This window comes from Vigna unguiculata, chromosome 6, assembly GCF_004118075.2.
Source record: "Vigna unguiculata cultivar IT97K-499-35 chromosome 6, ASM411807v1, whole genome shotgun sequence".
Classification (NCBI taxonomy): domain Eukaryota; kingdom Viridiplantae; phylum Streptophyta; class Magnoliopsida; order Fabales; family Fabaceae; genus Vigna; species Vigna unguiculata.
Window position 1 is genome coordinate 32751772 of NC_040284.1, and position 21418 is coordinate 32773189.

The window sequence follows — 21418 nt, forward strand, 5'->3', positions numbered from 1 at the left end:
TAACAACTATTTTAAAAATTATATATTTGTTATTGATCTTAAATTTCTTGAAAATTAATGTATATCTTCTATAACAATATATAAAGGGATTCCCCTTTTTGTGTCCACTTTTCAAAATACCGATTTTACTCTTTAAATATAATAATTTATTAAATTTTTAAAAATTGACCGTTACTTTAATAAACTTTTTATAAAATCATATATCTCTATTTCTTCTCTTCTTCTTTATTTATTAATGGTTATTCTTTTATCTGTCCTGATATATTTCACTTTATTTTTAATAAATATAATTTTAATATATATATTTACTTAATAACATTATAATATTATCACTACTAATATAATATTACGTATATTAAAAAAATATACACATAGGCGCTATCGTGTTACGCTAGTAATAATAAAGGGAATTCCTCTTTTTGTGTCCACATTTCATAATACCTGTTTTACCTTTAATTATTTTAAAAATTAATTATTTTATAAAAAATTTACAAATCTCTTTTAAAATCTCTTTTGTCTTAAATTATTATTTAAATTTTCTTTTTACATATCTTATTTTTTTATTTATTTTATATTTAAAAACTATTTTAAAAATTATATATTTATTATTGATCTTAAATTTCTTAAAAATTAAAAAATACAAATACACAGGCGCGACAACGCCTGTGTGTTCGCTAGTTAATTTTAATGCAAATACAATATTACAATAATTTATTGATTTAAAAAATAGAAATAAAATATTTATCTTATTTATATCCAGTAGAATATATATTTTAATTACTTTAATATTTTAAAATAAAATTATTTAATTCAAAATATTTTATTATTTTTAATTATAATAATTAATATATTTTATTTTTACTGTTAAATTGGTAAAATATAAAGACAACAAAAAAATGGTTAAAAATTAGTAGTTAAACTGTTAGATATATTTTTGAGGAGGAGAAGCAAATAGTGAAATTTGCATTTGCATTGATTTAAAATATATTTAACCTATTAAATTAACAATGAATTGATCAGCAATCAACTTCCACTCAGTGTGTAACAGCTGTGCAGGGTCACCATTACCTTGCTGCAGAGAATTGTACCTCTCCAATAATTAATTATTAATTTAAGGTCTCTTAACTAAGATATTTTCTTCTCTCTCCACCACGTTCCGTTGTAATAGTACCATGCCTCCTTCAAACCAGACTCATCTATGAGAAAAGCTGATGACTGATTCTCTTCTAATCTCGGAATCATTCAGAATGAAAAACCATTCGTTCATTCTCTTCGCCGATCGCGCTCGTGCTTCGCTTCTCGTCGTCAACCACACGGTTCCTTCTTTCTCTACTTCGTTTTCGCCGTCTTTTTAACTCAACTTACGCTTTTGCTTATTGTGAACTGTTTGATGCTTAGTTCCGTGACCTAACGTGGAGAACGAGGAAGCTATAGGATAGCGACGGATCTGCCAAGGTACGGTTCAAATTCATATTCACACATATGCATTTATTAGCCTTCTTTTAACGTATATATGATTGTGCCAGTGTTTCATATTCTCTCTGAACTTGTGTTTTTGCCCCTATTTTTATTTTTATTTTTGAAGTTTTGAGGTATATGTACTTGTTTCTGGCTTTTACTCTTCTTTTTATGACTCACGAGAGATCGACATGGATTTTGTGGTAATGAGAATTAGCTGATTGGTATTTTTTTTCTTCTCCAATTTATGCCAATTGCAAGTAGCATATGGTGCAACATTGTTTTTGTGTTTGTTGCTTTACCTTTTAGCATGAATTGATTTTCAATTTATTTAGCTTTCATATGTTAACGGTAATGTTTTGGATAAATAGATAATTAAAATTTCTGATCTACCTAGGTTGGTAATGGTTCCGTATCGCTTATCATTAATAATTCTAATATAATTACTGTCATGAATCCTTGGGAATAAACCGTGAGTTTTTGTCCAGGGAACAGTACTCTCTTTCACTCTTTCCTAAAGGTATAAAAGTATCGTCGAGTACTTTTTAACTAACAAACTCTTCTTAAAAAAAATTCGCATTTATGAGATTTCTATTAAAAACTCATACATGAGAGATTTATATTAAAATATTACTTTTTTTAATCAGAAACTCATGTAAGTTTGGGATAGATCCAGCCTTTAAAATAATGAAATTACTTTTGTTTAAGTAATTTTGTGGTATTGAATAGAATATTCAGTAAAATAGTTCCTTAGTTGTGGTTTACTATTGTGGAAGACTATTTTTACTGTTTTAAAAAACTATTTAGTATGATTTCTAGTAATTATAATGATCACTTACATAATTTTGGAAGGAGAGCGTAACATGGAGCCCAAATCAAGACCTTCCAGTTTAATAAGTGAAGCAGCAAAACACAAAGCAACAAAATGTAGAACAACAAAACACATAACAACAAACTCTGAGGAAGTTAGTTACTTATAAATGTGACATGGCTAAAGATTCATATGATAGCTTCATAAGGAGAAGTACCTAGGGCAACACGAAAGAACCTTTCATTGAAAGGTTGTGTTAATTGAGAGATTTATACTTGTGGTGAGCCAATTCCCTATGTGATATTCCCCCCCGCCCCCCTTAATTCATCCGTTCAATTTTTAAAATTCTAAACGGTATCTTCTCCCTTTCTATTCTCATTTTTAAACTTTCCTTTTACTGTTGGTTGATTGCTTATAATATAATATTTGGTTCTTATAGTGTATTTAAACCACAATCACATGAAATATTAATGAGCTCATTTTGTATATCAGTAGTATCTGTTTTAGTCCAGAAGGAAAAGAACATAGATGATTTTGATGTAAGATGAAAGTTTAGAATCACCATATCTTATGAGTTGTAAGTTCCTGGATCAGTATCAATTAGTAAGCTATTTGCTATACCAATATTCTTCAGGACCGCTAAAAGGTGAAGCTTTCAGACTTCTACTACTGTACTTAGTCAGGTATCTTTTTTGGTAGTCATTTAGTTATTAGTATATTGCCGTCATATATAATGATTCTATTCTATTTGAATAAATACCGGCTGATTTATTTGTTTAATAAATTTATAACCAGTACTTAATAATTATTGCATAGTTTATTTGAGATCCGATACTCTTCAAGTATAAGTTTATTGTTGGAGCTTCTTTAGTATATTATTTAATTTTTAATCTGTTATCACTATTCAAAATATTAACGAACTTTCATTATTATCTAATAATTATTCGTTATGGAATGTTTCATCACTAGAATGAGTTTTATAGCTCATTACTTTAAAATATGAAATTCTTTTGGTGTTCTTGACAGTTAACACATAATTAAATCCTGAAAAAGTTACACTGTTAAACATAGGCTTGATAATCGAACAATCTTCACAATTTGATGGTAAAACCTCTTTGAACCAATTTTTGAAAGTTTAGAATCACCATATCTTATGAGTTGTAAGTTCCTGGATCAGTATCAATTAGTAAGCTATTTGCTATACCAATATTCTTCAGGACCGCTAAAAGGTGAAGCTTTCAGACTTCTACTACTGTACTTAGTCAGGTATCTTTTTTGGTAGTCATTTAGTTATTAGTATATTGCCGTCATATATAATGATTCTATTCTATTTGAATAAATACCGGCTGATTTATTTGTTTAATAAATTTATAACCAGTACTTAATAATTATTGCATAGTTTATTTGAGATCCGATACTCTTCAAGTATAAGTTTATTGTTGGAGCTTCTTTAGTATATTATTTAATTTTTAATCTGTTATCACTATTCAAAATATTAACGAACTTTCATTATTATCTAATAATTATTCGTTATGGAATGTTTCATCACTAGAATGAGTTTTATAGCTCATTACTTTAAAATATGAAATTCTTTTGGTGTTCTTGACAGTTAACACATAATTAAATCCTGAAAAAGTTACACTGTTAAACATAGGCTTGATAATCGAACAATCTTCACAATTTGATGGTAAAACCTCTTTGAACCAATTTTTGAAAGTTATGGAGGAACTGAGCTGAGCTGTTATTTAATTAGTCAAATCATTGTGAAAAAACTCGAGTTTAAAATCTGAGTTTGAATTTGATTACTTTTAACTCTTCAAACTCGAGCTGGCCTGTATTATTAGAAAAATAACTAAAGTTCACATTGTGATGCTGACAAATGTCATAGTAATTAAATCTTAGGAATCAAATACAATTTTGTATTATTAATATATCAAATTGATGCTAATTTTATGCTATTGAAATTTCTTTAGTTGTCGAAGACTTAATTAATAATTGAAGAATAAAATTAATGTTAATATTGTAAAAGTAAAGAAATAATTAATCTTATATATTATACTTTTTGTTGAAAGCAGTTACTGATAGATAATTAAAAATTTACAATATTGAAGGAGTGTTCCCTTAAAAAATTTTGAAATACTCCTTGAGAAATATATTATACTATTTTTTTTTAAGTTTTATGTAATTAATTATTTGGTATGTTTTTACTTATAGTTCAAAATTGTCAAAGTAGAAATCTTGAACATGGTGTATGGCATAAAAGAATAAATGTTTTTCTAGGTCTTTTGAACTTTTTTTTTTCTAAGGAAACTACATGTATCTTTTTGGAAAGACCATCCTACTTAAGTTGGGTAGCATCGCCTGGCATTTTGAACTGTTCAAACTGTGATGAAAATTATTTGTGTTATTTCACTTTCTTAAGTCTATGGGTGTTCAAATTGTTGTTATAATTATTTTGTTATATATATATATATATATATATATATTCAGAGAGACTAATTCCAAATGAACTAAATATTATAGGAATAAAATTAAAAAAATTGATATACGATAGGACTAAAACAAAATACATAATATTATAGAACTAAGATGAAAAAAATATATAGTACAGGACTAAAACTAAATAACTAAAATCAAATTGAAATTTTACAAAAATAACTTTGTATAAATTTATAGAGATGAAAAGTGAAGAAACATAGAACTATTTGAGATATTTAATCCCTCGCCATATATAGTTCTTTCATGAAGAAAGAGATTTGCACGAGTATTTCTAATGCATAGGTCTTAAGAAAGATTTTAATTTTGAGCATTAGGTCTTGTGAGATACTTCCAATGGAGTAAGTTTACGTGGGATTTGTCAAACTAAACTTTAGAACTGGATCTTAACAACGAAATACAATATTTCAGGTTGAGGCACTGGAATGGTTGGACCCTGAGTCATTGGTTAACTCTGTTGAGCTGGTCTGCATCAATAAAAGTAAAAATATATTTTATATTTGTCTTGACAGATCTAACCTAAGTTAAATACTTTTATCCTGTTAAAATACTAATATATGAAATAACATGCAAACAAGGTTTTCGACAATGTCATTCTATAATTAAAATTTCTTAAGAATATTATGGTAAAGAAACTGATGTGTAAAATACAGTTTTTAATAACAATATATGTCCATGAACAAAAATTAAACAACACAACTCCGTGAAAAAGACAAAACAAATATTAAAACTAAAAAATTATAACTAAACAAAACTCTGGATTAGTCATCTGGATCTATGGAACTCTCAATCGATCTAATTAGGTGAAAGCGGGTTGAATCCCAGTCTGTAAAATTATAGTTTGATTTGTTTAGAAGAGATGTGACCGCCCTATTCTAAGAAACTCATATTCTAGAAGAAGAAATAAAGTGGATAGGAAAGAAAAACAACATAAATTCAGTGTTTGTATTAAGATATGAATTTAAGGTTATAAGCAGGAAAATAAATATAAAATGCAAAAATAATCTACTTTGAAAAATTGATACTTCCTTTATTGAGAACTCATTTTGGAACGAATTATCCAAAATCAAGAGTTGGTGTTTTCTATGAACCCCCATGGTTTCGTAATGGCTTGCACTTGCAAAACTGTATCAACGGAAAATGGGGAGTAAAATTTCAATCCTTTTAGGTCAGATGTCACCATGCATGTATCAACGTCCTTGCCTTACCTGTATATGTGCATATAGGATACATTATTTGGGTGAACAATATCAATATGGCTATCCGGGCACTTAATTTATAGGCTCTATATTTTGCAATTGAAATCCATTCTTAGAATTTAAGTTTTCATCTGTTTGATTTAAATCATCACAACACAATTCTAGTTTTAAGATGAATTCTTGGCACCTGTAATTTGCATGACAACATTATTAAGAACCATGAAAAACAATTATCTGAAGTAATAAAACAATTTTATAATAATCTTCATCCTTAAATTCTTAGATAATTAATATCTAGGTTTTTGCTATGGGAAAAAGAGGCTTTGGGCCAAGAGATAAGAAATCTTAGTGATGGTGGGAAAAAATGTTCAAGTCCAGGTTGGATATAAAAGAGAGTTCTTTAAATTTTTTAACGGATGCAATAATGCTTAAAATTGGAAAAACATCATAATAACACTATAATGAAACAAGAAAAACTGTGAGCGAAGCACATAGGGTTCAAGTGGGATGACTAAAATGGAGAAAGACATCGAGAGTTATTTGTGATTGCAAATTACATACTAAAACTGGAAGGCAAGAGTTTTATTGTACTGCTATAGGTTCTATAGTATATATTATACAATAATGAATGGTCTACTTTAAAACAGATCTGTCTAATATAACCCAACCAAGAGAGGGGATGAACTGGGTATTGAATCTTTAACTGATTTTAAATGAATCTTAAGGTTTCTTTAATCTTTATACCCTAATTAACCAGTTTTACAGTTCTGTGTTAATGGACTGATTAAAGCAATTGCAAAAGCCATGAAAGATGAGAGAAATAAGAATACAACAAGTTATACTGGTTCGATTTAAGATGAATCTACGTCCAGTCTTCTCCTAAGCGACCCACTTAGGAGGATTCCACTAAATCAATAGAGATACAAGAATTACAAGAGCATCTATATAATTCAAGACCCTAAAGACTAAGGAGCTTGATCTACAAATCAAGAACTCTCCCTAGATACAATGCATCCACACAATTGCACCGAGACCTTCACTTTACATAGTGAATCAATTATGAATAGACACATAATAAGAAAAGAAACAAAGAACGAGTACACCTAGTGGAAGTGCAGATTTGTCACTTGATCCTAGATCCAAGCTTGACCCATCAAGGTTGAATCCACCATCAATCTTCTTGAAGGTTCACTTAAATGATCTCCCAAGAAAGTACAAGAACTCTGTAGATCTTAGAAAAGAAGTTTTTCAATTCGTTTCTCAGGAATTCAGTTATTTTTTTCTCTGTTTTAAAACGGATTTCAAAACTGTTTTTATACCAGAGTTCTGTTGCAGTAATTAATAGATTAGGAATTTACCTAATAGATTATCGTGGGTGTATTTTCTTATGTAATCTATTAGTTAAGTACTTAATCCATTTACGAGTTCTGCTTTGGATACATTCAAGAGTTTGATAGCTGATTTAATTCAATTCAAGCTTGTTTTACATGTAATTCTAGATATACAACACCTAATGTAAAAGATTAAATTCAGGACTAAGCCTAAACCAGTGATGCACATGTTTGTATAACTTTGGACATCAATCATCTTCGTTGGAGTTGAGCAAGCTCTCCCTTTCAACAGGTTCTATAGTATATATTATATAATAATGAATGGAATGGTCTACTTTAAAGGGACAACATGAGAGAAAATTGAGAATATTAGAAATGAGAAAAAGGACATATCATGAATGTCGCCAAGTACATTAGTTACTCACTCAACTATAACAAACCAACTAATGATAAGATGGATGTGTGGCTTATCTTAACTTTATTTGCTTCTCCTATATAGAAATATACTTTAGTGGTTATTGAAATGTCTTGTATTGGTTGACTTTGTCTCACAAGTAGTTAAATAATATAACGATTTTACTGAAATGCCTAATGGTGTTTAGTGTTAATCATATTGATAATTGATAATTATATACAATCATGTTCCTTGGGTGGCCGCAGGATGGGAAAACCCAGCGATACATCAATAAGTACTGTAAAGTTAATCCCTGTTAATCCCTTAATATAGTTATGAACAATTTGTGCGTTTGCATCAACTGTCAATGTTTGTGTCAAACTGTCAACTGTCACATGACTGACACAAATCAATAGTTTATTTCTGTTATCCTGTATGAGATGTCAAGTTAGGACACAAAAGTAATTAACAATTTTTTTTTATGACATTGAGGATTCTGATTTGACAATCTTGATTAGTCTATAAAAAGAGAGGTTTTACTCACGTTATGAGCTTCTTTTTGTTAAGTCTTTTATTTGGCCTTAATGTGTGCTCCTGCTTGAACTTTCCTTAATCTGGACTTTGATATCACTTCAGGTTGTTCTATTGCATGATTGAAGCTGCAAGGAAAAGCTCCCTTTGTCGTTATAATTGGCAATCTGATACTGATTTTATGTGCAAATAATTCACAAAAATTTTGAGTTATTTAGCATGCCTTGCCATTGTGCTTTTCAGTTGCATTATGCGCTATGATTATTTTTACCTTTGATATGATATTCTATTGTATATAGTAACCATTCGAGTCCAGAGGATAATGTCCTCAGTTCCCGGTGTATATTGTTTGTTCTAGTGGCACATCACTGGGATGATAGGGAGATACAGTCTAGTCCCACTTGACATGTGGATATTTGATTAACATTATATGCAGAATCTTAGATATTGCAAGTACAAAAGATGTGAATTTGTTAGATTGTGAAAATTAGAATTATGTGCTATCAGCCATAAGGAAAGTCTAGTAGTTTGAATCAGAAATGATGATTTAACTATTTAAGAGTAAATTTAGGTCTGCTCTGAATTTGAATTTTTTTTTCCTATTATCCAGTTGGTAAGTTTCTGTTTCTGCTTCATGTTTAAGCTCTGCATCAAGCAGGCCCATGATGTTGCAGAATATATTGGTTTGTATGATTTGGGGATATTGATTTTTCCTCTTAATTGTTAGCTGTACTTCTTTATAATTCATTTTGAAGAATCATCTGTCATGCTTATTTGTCACTTACTTTCTGACCTACATAGTTACCAATGTGTTTTAGATTACTCATCAAATGTATAGGCGGTGGCTGTGTTCTGAATTGGATATAATTGATCACGACATATGTATTTAGAATTTATAGAAAACAACACCAGTGATATTTTTATTGCTTAAACTTTACAAGGGCAATCATTATGTCTAATCCTTAACAGCAATCATATGCTTCTTGATAGATAATCTCGTACCATACATGCATTGTAGTGTTGAATGGAACAAATGCGGTTGAGGAACTACAAGACCCAACTCGTAGAAAGTCTGATCATTCTAGGCAGAAGTTGTAACATAGTTGCTTCTTGTCACAAAATGACAACCCTCCCCGATTACTGAACAGTTTTTTGCTAATGCAGCTGCAATCTGGCACAGAGATTAAGTTTAGTTTGTGAAATTGAAAAGAAAAGTTATTGACTTGATTTATTATCAGTTTGAGGGAATACCCGAGTTTCATTACTTTGGCTGATGATTCACTGTATTGAGTCTGTGGCTGACTTAGCTGGAGACTGATTGGTGCATGTAAATCATATCCATTTCTGACCATGTAAGAAGGACTGGATGCCACATTTTCTTCACCTGTACTGCTTCCGTAAACCTAAGAGCCAAATCTTGTGTTTAGGTTTATCTAAAGGAAACTTTAAGCCTTTAGCTTCTAGATAATTAGAACTAAGCTCAATAAATGAGTGAAATCTGTTTGACATGAAGTGTCTGTGTATGTACTGACTTGTTCATTATCCAAGCCTTTGATAGTCTTAGGCATGCATGTGCTTTTATGAAAAGATGAAATAATAGTTTTTTGAATTATATAATGTGCTGGTGGATCATTTACCTTCTTCTGTAGCTCTGCATTTTCCTTTTGAATCTGGTCCATTTTTTGATAGAGTTCAACATTGTCCTGATGAATGAGATTTCCCTACAATGGCATTCATGACAACTGGTCAGAATTTTTAGGAAAACCTTAGTAAATATCGGCAAGAATAAATTGAGACTCCTTAAAACCTTTTGGCGCAGTTCTTTAATCTCACTTGTTAAAATTTGATCCTGGAGGGACATAGATGATAATGGAAGTTATAAATTTCCCATAAAAGGATGAAATCTTATAGGGAAGAGGTTAAATTTGAACTGAACCATCATACCTTTTTCATACGAACACCCTTTAGACTCATCTCCAGTTGGTTTTCCAGATTTTGTAGTTCTTTGATACCCAAACCCGTAAGTTCTTCACCCATTAGTTGCCTGCTATTGCCGAAAGAAAGAAAAATTGAAATGCTTTCTCAATATTAGATTGGTTTATCTCTTAGCAGAAGAAACATTGTAAGTTTCTGAAATTAGTCTTTTAGCATTTCTGTAATTTTTGTGTAAGAAACTAAGCTGTCCATTAGGACTTTATAAAAATATCAGTAAGTTTTCCAAGATGGCATCACGTGGTTAACTGATGTAAAACTCTACAGATTTTGTAGAACAAACTTGTTTGATTTACGATACGATTGTTTCCAGTGATGAACAACCGTTTGTTTGACATGGACAGATTGACATACTAACAAATAACAAATATGTAAATCACTTTTTAATAGATTTTAGGTTCATCCTCTGGAAATGCTTGGAGAGAGAAAAAGAAGTAAAGGGATTCATATTTCTTTTTTGGATTTGTAATGGAGAGTGAGGAAGGCGGATGATAAAATTTGCCATTTTCCTTTTCCTATTTTATGCCCTCGGTATTTGTTTGGATGTGTAAAGTGAGAAAGTAAAGACATCTTCTGAGGAATTGAAAAAAGGTGCGTTGTAAATTTAACCTACTAATTTAAATCAATGATTGATAGATATCCATTACTTAGTCACTCCACATATCTCTTTACTGGAGTCAACTCTTATGAAATAACCTGTTCGATTCCATATCTATATGGCTTGCTTATATAGTGCACTTATGCAACTAATGGGTGTTAGTTTATTTATATTTTTACCTGTGGCATTCTTGCAAGTACTGAAGCTGTTGCCTCAAGCTTGCTGCTTCTGTCTGCCAAAACTAGCAAGAAGAGAAATGAAGATATCAATTAAACAGTTATTACTAAAGGAAATTATTTTAAATCTCCAAGAATTGCCGGGTAGACAATTTGAGGACTAACATAGTAACATTAGAGTTGAAAACCAATGTGAGGATGCTTTTGAAGACTAAAATTATTGCTAAATGGTCCTGTACATTATTATTCTGCTGCATGTTGTTTTGTTTGTTCTAAGCATGTTTTTGATAATTTCCAAAGTATATTGTTTCATTTATAGTAGACTTCAGTTAGGTGAATGAGTTACATTTTCATGTTCAAGGAAGATGAGCTTTGTGAATCAAATTAGACCAGTGGCTTTTCCTACAGAGCAACTAGTGTCCTTTTAAGCATAGAAACTAGAGGGGATGGGGTCAACTATTTGTTATTATTTTGGCACATGAAGTTGTCATTACCGTGGCTTTAACCTATACAATATTTTCTCATTTTAATCAATGTCCTTCAGCTATGTTTTGGTTTTTTCTGATTCAAAATCCGGGCACCATGTTGGTTATGTTGCTTATTAAGAGTGTTTATATTAGTTATTTAAGGGATGTCGTTTGAAGACGGTTTCACTCTCTATGGTCACAGTTAGTTAAGCTGACAGAATAACTAAGGAAACTTAGACAAGGAAAGGATATCGGTTGTAATTCATTCTTCTTGGTTGTACATTAGGGCAGGTTCGTGAACTAGGGTTCGCCAGTAACGATTCATTCCTTTGTTCGCAATTCTGATCCAGTTCTAGCAATTGGTATCAAACTCCATTATGAACTTAATGGGTATTGCAAACAAATAAAGACTTGAAGCATTTATGGTTGGTATGAGAAATGGGCTCAAGATTGGAATCGGTGGATAGAGGTCTCGAGGAAGAAAGCATATCGGGGCAAACATAGGAAGGAGGAACAGATGCCACTGCAAGGTGCAAGACTCAAGGGAGTTGAGGAAATGGTTGAATGATTGATGTGCTTGTTGTCCAAATTGTAGTGAGCGGGCATCAAACTAGGCAGAATGTCACATCTCAGAATGAGGAGTCCATTAGGGAGCAATGGAGAGAAAACTTTAACTGTAGATTCCGATTTCGTAGTGTTGAGAGAAGACACATTGAGGTGGACCAGTTGGCTGGGTGGGAGTTGGAACGGTATTTTTGCATCAAAGAAGCAACAGTAGAGAAGTAAATGCGAACTCTATGGTTGCACTAGAGGATTGAGCTTCGGGTTGGTTTCAGTGGTGCGGTAATTACAACCCACGTCCTTCTTGGGAGCAATTCAAGGGAACCCTTGATCAAAAATCCCCGTTGAAATCCTTCTAGGTCTGCTACAAATAGAGGCAGTTGTATGAAGACATGGTTGAAAATTTTGTGGGATATTTAGGAGCCTTTTTGGGGGAATTGAGCAACATTTTGTGAGACTTTATGATCCGTGGTATCTCCAAATTTATAGAGAAGAACCAAGTATTGGCAGTACAGGTTGACATGGAAAGTGAGGTGACGGACTCTAAAAGTGGGGTGAAAGTGTGAGATCAGGTACGGTAGTTGATAGAATTTTCAAGCAATGGAGGATAACTGAAAGGGAGATTGGGAAGATTCCAGCAGTTGTTAGAGAAAGAGATGGAGGAAAGGATTGGATCAAGGAAATGATTCGGCTGTTAAGAGAAATATGGACCTAATTCTAATATGGACTCTAAAACGATTGTAAGAACAGATACTAGAAGGTATTGATTGAGGAAGAAGGCGAGGAATGTTAAGGGTTGTTCAGCAAACAATGGAGGTTCAAGGGGTTCAACGTTCACCGTATAGCAGGACAGTGGGACTGACTACAAGAGGGTATTTGAAAGTGTGGGGAATGCCTGAGAATTCAGAAGGTAGGGATGATGGATTGCGGTGCCTCACAATTTGATGGCCATCAAAGTAAGGATGAGCTGTGCAACATAAAGTTCCATGGAGTACTGTCAATAGTGAATGCCACAGCTACAGAAAAAGGAAACAAAAAATTTTCTTTTCAGATTGGAAGGAGTTGACTTTGTCCTGTCGGGGATTGGATTGGTTGGCAATTAGTTGATATAAAAGCCAATTTTGATAATTTGACTATACCATTCACATGGTGTGCAAGAAACTGAATAGGGTGAACCATCTCTATCAAGGTTAACCATACCTTTAAATCACTTTGAACAATTATTTTAGATTTCATATTAGACCAATTGGCATTCAATACAGTATAGTTGTCTTAGAGGTATATGTGGGACTTCCTACCTCTCTTCTAAATGTGTCTGTCAGAACAAGCAAGTTTATCAAAAGGGCAATTTAGATAATTTAGATTTCGTTTGAAAGCCAAAAATGAAGTTATCCAAGATGTGTAACTCCCCAAGACAGGGTAAATGATGTGAAATTTCTCAACACCCTTAAATAGTAGACATGCAATCCATTTAAAGTAGCACAACTATTCTGAACAATACACCTTACTAGTAAGTATCCTAATCATCAAAGACGGAGTATAAATGATGACTAGTATTATTGCACCCAGCATAACTCCTTGCGCTAGTCTTGTGACATTGGCTAGGAATTGTTGGAGATGTCACATATTAGATATAAGGTTAATTTTGTGGTTATATTTAAAGTTCATTATATGATAGTTATTTTATGTTGGTTTAATCATTCATGTTAAAGAAAGACTCGTAGATTTTATCTTTTAATTCGTATATTTAAAAAATATTTATTTTATTCAGTATTGAGGATATTTATTATCGAAGATTCTCGTATACTGCGTATACTGGGTATGAAATACAGTTTATATGGGACATCAAAGCATAAATGGGTTCATTTGTGCTTCGGCCTCAAAACTCGGTACATTTGTTATCATTTGAAGGAAACTGAACAAAAATATCTTCTGCGAATTACTCTGGAAACAAAATGGGAGGAAGAATGGTGTAGGAACAGTTACCTTTTCTTCTGAAGCCGGATTCATGAGGTGATGATGTTCCTCTTTTAGCTTGTTGTAGCGCTCAAAAACGGACTTCATGCTGCCAGACAATTACTAACACTGTATCAGTGCTTTTCTTTGCGAGAAAAAGATGTAGATCACGTTGCAAAAATTTAAGTTATTGTAAGGAGCGTCCATAATATAATTTAAGACTTTTTAAACTTAATTATGATTTTTGTTTAGTCATTCAAAGAAATATTTGTTTTTTTTTAAATGAGAGTTAAGGATGAAATCTATATAGTGCTTACCTGTAAATTATGACTTTAATGTATTATCATAGAAGCATGTGACTTTGATGTTATTTTCATGGTGGAGTGGATAAATTGTTATAAAATTGTTGAAGACTAGGGCTGTGAAAATTTCCTATTTGAGCAATTCAACTTAAGTTTCTCGAAGTAAAGAAACAGTCTGAAATAATGTTAGTAGAAAATCATGTTAAATTTGAGTTTTTTTTTTTTCTATTAGTCGGTAAATTTTGTAAATATATCAGCAAAATAATCCAAATTTTAAAAATATAAAGATATTAATAGGTCGTGTTTTAAAGTATGATTTTGTTTTGAAATCAGTTTCCAATTAAAGATACATTTTTTAATTTTTAAAGAAACAATAGTTTTTAAAAACACCACTTTAATAACATTTTATAAACTAAATTATAAATAAAGTATTTTTTAAAATACAACTTCTTTACATTCTTTTACTGGGAATTTAGGTTTAATGTCCAGTTAAGGAATATATATATATATATATATATATATATATATATATATATATATATTTGCAAAAAATATTGGGATTATACCTGAATATTTAAGCTATGTATTAATAGTTGTATTATTAACAATTGTTGAACACTTATCCTATACTTTTGAATCTTAATTATCTAAATAACTACTATATTAGAGTCTTATAAGTAATTATTTAGAAATTCTAAATAAAATAAGCATTCTGATGTGTTTTATGATTGTTTCAGTCTCCTTAGGAAAAAATATACAAACAAAATTTATTAATCACTTAAGCACGACAGACAATTTTATTTCTCATAAATTCAATTACGCGATGCTTAATGCTCGCTTATGTGAGCCAAGGTGGCTACATTTTTAATTGTTCATGCTTAATCTAGGTTTTTGTTGTGCTTAAGCAGAAGACATTGACCAAAAATGACCAATCACTATTTTTTTCATTTGGGCCCAATACAATTTTTTTGAGTAATTCAAAATATCAAATATTGGCCTAGCTTTAAATGTATTGAGAAAGATTTTGAATTCTCATGGTTGGGAAACACCTTTAGATTCAAATTAGCTTGCTCTACTAGTGATGAGTAGAAAAAATTTCTACTGTTAGGATTGGATATAATAATTTGTTTAACAATTAGCTATATTATTATTTTTTATGTTTAATATTTATGTGAGCAGTGATACATTTACATTTTAATTTTGTGTACACTTATTATATATTTATTTATTTTTTCTATCTCTCTCATCTTATCTCATTATATATTGTATAGACATCTGGAATCTTGTTCTCTCTCTAAGTGTATATCAAGTATTGATCAATTCTTTTTTGTGTACATAAATTATTTTTCTATTTATATTACCTTTTACTTGATTAGTTAATATTTAATGCAAGTATTCAACTCTATTCCTTGTTGCAAGAATTATAAGGATTTTAGACCAATAGTGCATATATTCAAGACCATATACACAATTCCGATAATTCAAATAATCACAAAAAGGCTAAAAAGTTGGAAAAGGAAACACTAAGTCTTCACAAGGCAAAGAGGCACATATCAAATTTGTAATAAGTTGACGCGGTGAGGAGGGGACAAAAGAAAGCAATGGAATATATAGGTTTGTTGTCTTAAACTCTTTAAGGTAAAAATCTCAAATAATAGAAGAAAAATGTCATAAACATCTAACCCATCAACCCTAAATTGTTTGAATGGAAAAGAAAAAATAATATTTGTTTAAAAATAACATTTGTTTAGATGTTGATGAAATATATGTGGAGAATTAAAACCTTTAAAAACAAAAATAAATTTCATCAACATTTTCCTGATTGTGAGTTGGATAGGCTTGACCACATCTTTCACATTTCTAACGAATCTTTTGAGGAAGAATTATTGGAAAGATACAATATCAATGAGATATGAGCCCAACCCATAAAGGATTGACACCATATCCAATACAAATCTCTAAGACAATGTGTTTCTAAATCTTCATCCTTACATAATATTCAACTTTTTTATTTTTACTTAATGGGTGACCTAGACTCACCCTAAGATTCCTAGTAATCTCAAATTCCATGTATTAATAAATGAAATATCAAGAGTTCATTTCAACACTTTTAGAGTAAGAGATAAACTTAAGAATGTGACATTGTCTATATGTATTTCATATCTTCAATTTCACTATAAGACAATCCTTGATTAATGATGAATTTTAGTAACAAAAAATAATTAATCACTATAGTAACTAATTTATAAATTAAAAATTGTTGGTAATTAAAATAGTTTCAAAAAATTATAATTGGTCTCTAAATTAATGACTAAAATAGTTTTTATTATGAATTGATCACTAATATTAACTACCTAAGTTTTGGCGACAAACAAATTGATCTTTAAATTAGTCTCTAATTAGAAAATTGGTTTTCAAATTGACCTATAAACATATTTTTTGGTAATAAAATTGGTCACTATTTAATAATTTGTTTATAGTGTTTATTCATGGAACTTTCATATTTGGTTAGAAAAAACTATGAAAACATTTAGGTTATAAGAGATATTTTAGAGTTATTGGTGGAGGTAGATATTTATAAGTGTTAATAAGTAAATTAAGCCTAACTAAACCTTACAAAATCGATTTGTAAGGTGAAGTTGTACCTATTTATATATTGTTAATTAGTCTTATCTATAGCTGAAGCATATGCATCTCGTATGTAGGACTAGACATTAATAGGTGATTCGATAGCTAATAAATTTCGTTATGATAAGCTCTAGATTATGGCTCTGATACCATGTAAGATATATATATATATATATATATATATATATATATATATATATATATATATATATATATATTATGAATTAGCATTATCTCTAATTGATGTGAGACTTCCAACCATAAAGACTAATACTTGTGTTGATCAAACAAAATTTGTTATTGGTGACAAACTTTTGACAAGTGCATTAAGCTTACATGTAGTAAAATGAAAATTGAAGTATCAAATTTTAAAAGACTAGTGTAAAATATTCAAATAAAGAGCAAATGCATATTCATTTAAGTTTGGCAAAATATGATTGGATTTTGAAGAAACATAAATAAATTATTAAAAAAGGAATATAACTTATTTGTAAATTTGTCAAATAATGTTGGAAATTCAAGTGAGTCTAAGTCCTACATTGGAGAAAAATGAAAAAATTGTGTATTATATAAGGATAAAGACTCATAAACTCATTGCCTTAAGGTTTTGGATTTAGAGTGGTATCAATCTCTTATGTGTGGGTTGGACTCATATCTCATTGGTGTTGTATCTCCTTAGTGATCCTCTCTTGAAAGATCTAACAATGGTATTAGAGCCTGGTTCGTGTGGTAACCGGGTTAGACGAGACCCTGTATCAAAAGTCTTTCTAACAGTGGGTCAGGTAAGCATGTCTTGTTAAGAAAAATGGTAGTACAAAAAAGGGGTACTCGACAGTTAACTCGAGGGAGAAGTGTCAATGTGAAGGGACTCACACTTGAGAGGGAGATTGTTGGGTATCCAAGTGTGAGTCTAAGTTCTACATTAAGTAAAAATGAGAAAGTTGAGCACCATATAAGGATGAAGACTCATAAACTCACTGTCTTAAGATATTGGGTTAAGAGTGGTGTCAATCCTTTATGTGTTGGTTGAGCTCATGTCTCATTGATATTGTATCTCTCCAGTGATCTTCTCTCGAAATATCCAACTAATAATAAGTGTAATAATAAGTGTGTAAACTATGAATGATAAGTAAGGGTCGGTATTCAATTAATCACCTCTCATGTATTAATTCAATTTATATTTATATTACACTACCAACCCACTGAATTATCTAAATATTAAATTTTTATGTAAAACCTAAATATTATCTTATTGTAATCTCAACTTCTTGACAATTCTAATCACTTTATATTTGAACAAACTTAACCCTTTGTACTTTTAATTAGTTCTTTTCTGTTTTAAATTATAGGTTTGAAATTATTTTTAGTTTTTTTTTAATTCTCAGAGGAACAAGTTATAGGTGATTAATTTCGTATAAGCATTAAAAACGTAAGACAATAATATAATTGAATAACACCTTAAATTAATATATATATATATATATATATATATATATATATATATATATATTTAAGTTTAGTTACACTGAATATTATTCTTCTCGTATAATCTTATTTTTGTTAAGTCTTTCTTGGTTCTCGTACCTTACATATCTAGTAACAATACTTCTAAGATCACTCTCTTCTTATCTAGCATATCAAAAATTAAATATTATTTGTCAATTTATCTTTATTTATCACTTTTTATTTTTCATTTCTATGATTGAGTTGTTGACTACAAAGGGTTTATGTCATGTTTACAAGTAATAAAATAATAGTTTAATCGGGAAGAACAGCGCATAATAATAACATAAAACGGTGATTGCATATTAATTTATGTTTAGAGAAAATAGTTGGATTCAGTTGCAGTTAAAATAAAACAAATACTCAAAGATAAGACATAAAATAGTTAATAAAATATATAATAAATAGTAAAGTATAAAAGGATAAAACTTTGTGTTGTTGAACATTGACATATGTTGAACTAGAGTTTGCATATTATAATGTTGTACACTAAACAAGTTAGGATTGATACTTAAATTATACCATTAACACACTTAATTATTAAAATATTAATTCATTTTAGAATTAGACCTAAACCTCTTTATTGTAATTTTAATTCCTTAACAACTTCAGTCAAATTAGGGATCATAATGGTATAATAAAATATTTACTTGTTAAAGAATTCAATGATAAATTGAATGAGAGAAAATGCATATGTACAATGAAAGAACAATGATATTTTGATAAAATTTTTGTGAAAACTTTTTTTTATTATCTGAGATGATATTTATTAAGTGATTTTGAAATATAAAAAGATAAAAAATAAAAAAATAGAAAACCATTTAAAAAATGTTAATTAAGATAAAATTGTGAAAATTTAATTATAAAAATTTTACTTTTCTAAAAAAAATTAGGAATTGACAAGTGACGATATCACATTAATAGAGAATTGATAGGATTATAATACCTATACCAATCTTTGTTCACTGAATTTACCAACAACATTTGAAGAAAAATGTTAATATAGTGGTCAAGAAGAGCTGCCACCATGTCCTAACAGACACCATTTTGTACTATAATGTTCTACCAATGGAACTATTGTAGTGTTTCACATCAACAACACCTTGTTCAAGCTAGGCTTTCAATTCACTGAACTTAACTGGTTTAGCATATTTTTCACTCGTTCATCCATGCGTCTTCTATATGAGAGATATAACAGGAACACATAGCCTAATGCTTAAAGAAGCTTTATAACAACATAGTCATTCGCATTAGAATTGATTGTGTGCTTTTCCTTCATACTTTTTTATCTATACATCGCATGCGAAACAATGGTGGCATTCATGCGTGGACTGTAATATGCTGTAGCTCAGTTATATATCCAGAATAACACTTTGTTCAATAATTTATCATAGAAGCAAAGGCAAAGAAAGAATTTGAATAAGAGATGATTTTACGAAAAGTTATTCATCAGTTTCTATAGTTTTCTTTCCTTAAGAAACACTTATTAATGCATATGAGGATAAGAGTGATGAACATTAACACCGTACCATGCAGAAGCGCATGCAGAGTATTTGTTATATCAACCTAAGCCATATCACATGAGGGAGTGCAAACATTAAAGAACTCACACATTCATTTCCAAATGCAAGTGGCAGATATATAAAATGTTTCGTACAGCACAACATGACACCAACCACAAGGTGAAGCACAATTAACATATGCATCTTAATTATTTTATATCTTCACTTTCTCTATAGAAAAAGATTTTATATTAGTTAAAATGTTGCACCCAGAATTATAGATCAATTTCCATGATTTAAAGCGAAAAGGGCTAAGATATTTTCCTCAAAAATAAATTGATATATATCTTGCTTAATTACCTTGTGCTTGCATAATCATAAAGCTTGCCGGTGCTGGAAAACACCATCAATCCAACTTCAGCATCGCAAAGAATCGATAATTCTCTGGCTTTCTTCAGCAACCCATTTCTTCTCTTTGAGAAAGTCACTTGACGGCTCGTAGAGTTATCGATCCTTCGAATCGCAATCTTCCCTCTCCCCATCTTAAATATAAATATTAAGGGTTTCCTCCACAAATATCACACCTTTGACCTGTTAGATCAGTGAACAAACTCCACTAAGATCGTGAAAAACAACACTTATTGAACAATAATAACAATAATCCCAATCATCAGAGTAGCTATTTAGAAGATAAGAAGAAATTGGCTTGAAAAACGATCAAGAAATCAAGAAATAGCAAAACAATCTTGTCTTGTTTTTTGCGAAAAAATGAAAACCCCCAATGAACAGTGAAAAGTCAAAGAAGAATGAAAGTAACTTACTTGAAAATTATGGGAGTGGGTCGTAATGAGAGAGAAGCAGGGGAGAGAAGAGAGAAGAGAGAAGGAGAAGAAGGACAAGATTAAATTTTCCGTAGATGAATGTTCCTAATCCTAGGAGAGTAACATAACATGATGCAATACTATTATATATGCTTTATATGGAAAGCCAGAGTGGTTTTTATTTGGACAAAGGTCCCAACCACTATCCCTTTCTGGTTTTCTTCCTCAAGCGGTTTTGTGACCACTTTAGTGGTTTTCATGTGAGGCATACGAGGTTTACCCGCTGGAGTACACAACACACACTTACTCGCCCGCTGCGTTTTGAGTTGGCATGATATGGAGGATCCGCGAGGGTATTTAGATAGCAATGGGCACGTGTCGGGCGGAGAGAGCGAGTGGGCGATGCGTGGGGGAAGTGCGAGTGGGTAAGGGTTAAACCTAGTACTATATGAGAGTCCAGGAATCGTGGGGACCCTGTAATGTGCAACAGTGTGACGTATGGGGAAGCGACACGTGTGCTTTCCAAAACCGAGGGCGCTTACTTTTCCTGCTTTTAGGTTTGGCGAAAAGCTTGAAAATGGCTCTTCACAATTGTATCCGTTGCGAGTAGGGATGGCAACGGGTCGGGTCGGGCACGGATAGTATGATACCCGTACCCGACCCGTTAAAAAAAAATTCGCCCGTTACCCGCC

At 30.8% G+C, this 21418-nt stretch overlaps 1 protein-coding gene and 1 long non-coding RNA gene across 5 annotated transcripts; one reads left to right on the top strand and one right to left on the bottom strand.

Moving 5' to 3' along the window:
* The first annotated feature begins 1131 nt into the window (after positions 1 to 1131).
* On the top strand, positions 1132 to 9422 carry LOC114187708. 2 transcript variants are annotated; one of them, XR_003605333.1, is made up of 6 exons: positions 1132 to 1316; positions 1399 to 1455; positions 2904 to 2952; positions 3487 to 3535; positions 5177 to 5246; positions 8326 to 9422. It is a non-coding gene; the product is annotated as an uncharacterized LOC114187708 (long non-coding RNA). The 2 variants fall into 2 exon arrangements; XR_003605332.1 differs by lacking the exon at positions 5177 to 5246.
* On the bottom strand, positions 9132 to 20852 carry LOC114187707 (MADS-box transcription factor ANR1-like). Of its 3 annotated transcripts, none has more exons than XM_028076027.1 (9): positions 20727 to 20852; positions 20266 to 20496; positions 14001 to 14079; positions 10990 to 11051; positions 10165 to 10264; positions 10028 to 10069; positions 9858 to 9941; positions 9472 to 9623; positions 9132 to 9391 (listed from the first exon to the last, which is right to left on the bottom strand). In XM_028076027.1, exons 2-9 carry the CDS (start codon positions 20445 to 20447, stop codon positions 9376 to 9378), a joined length of 717 nt encoding a protein of 238 aa, XP_027931828.1. In that variant the 5' UTR covers positions 20448 to 20496; positions 20727 to 20852; the 3' UTR covers positions 9132 to 9375. The 3 variants fall into 3 exon arrangements, with proteins under 3 accessions (XP_027931828.1, XP_027931827.1, XP_027931829.1); XM_028076026.1 differs by having other exon boundaries at positions 10165 to 10267; XM_028076028.1 differs by lacking the exons at positions 9132 to 9391; positions 9472 to 9623; positions 9858 to 9941; positions 10028 to 10069 and having other exon boundaries at positions 10134 to 10264.
* Between the last annotated feature and the right edge of the window lie 566 nt (positions 20853 to 21418).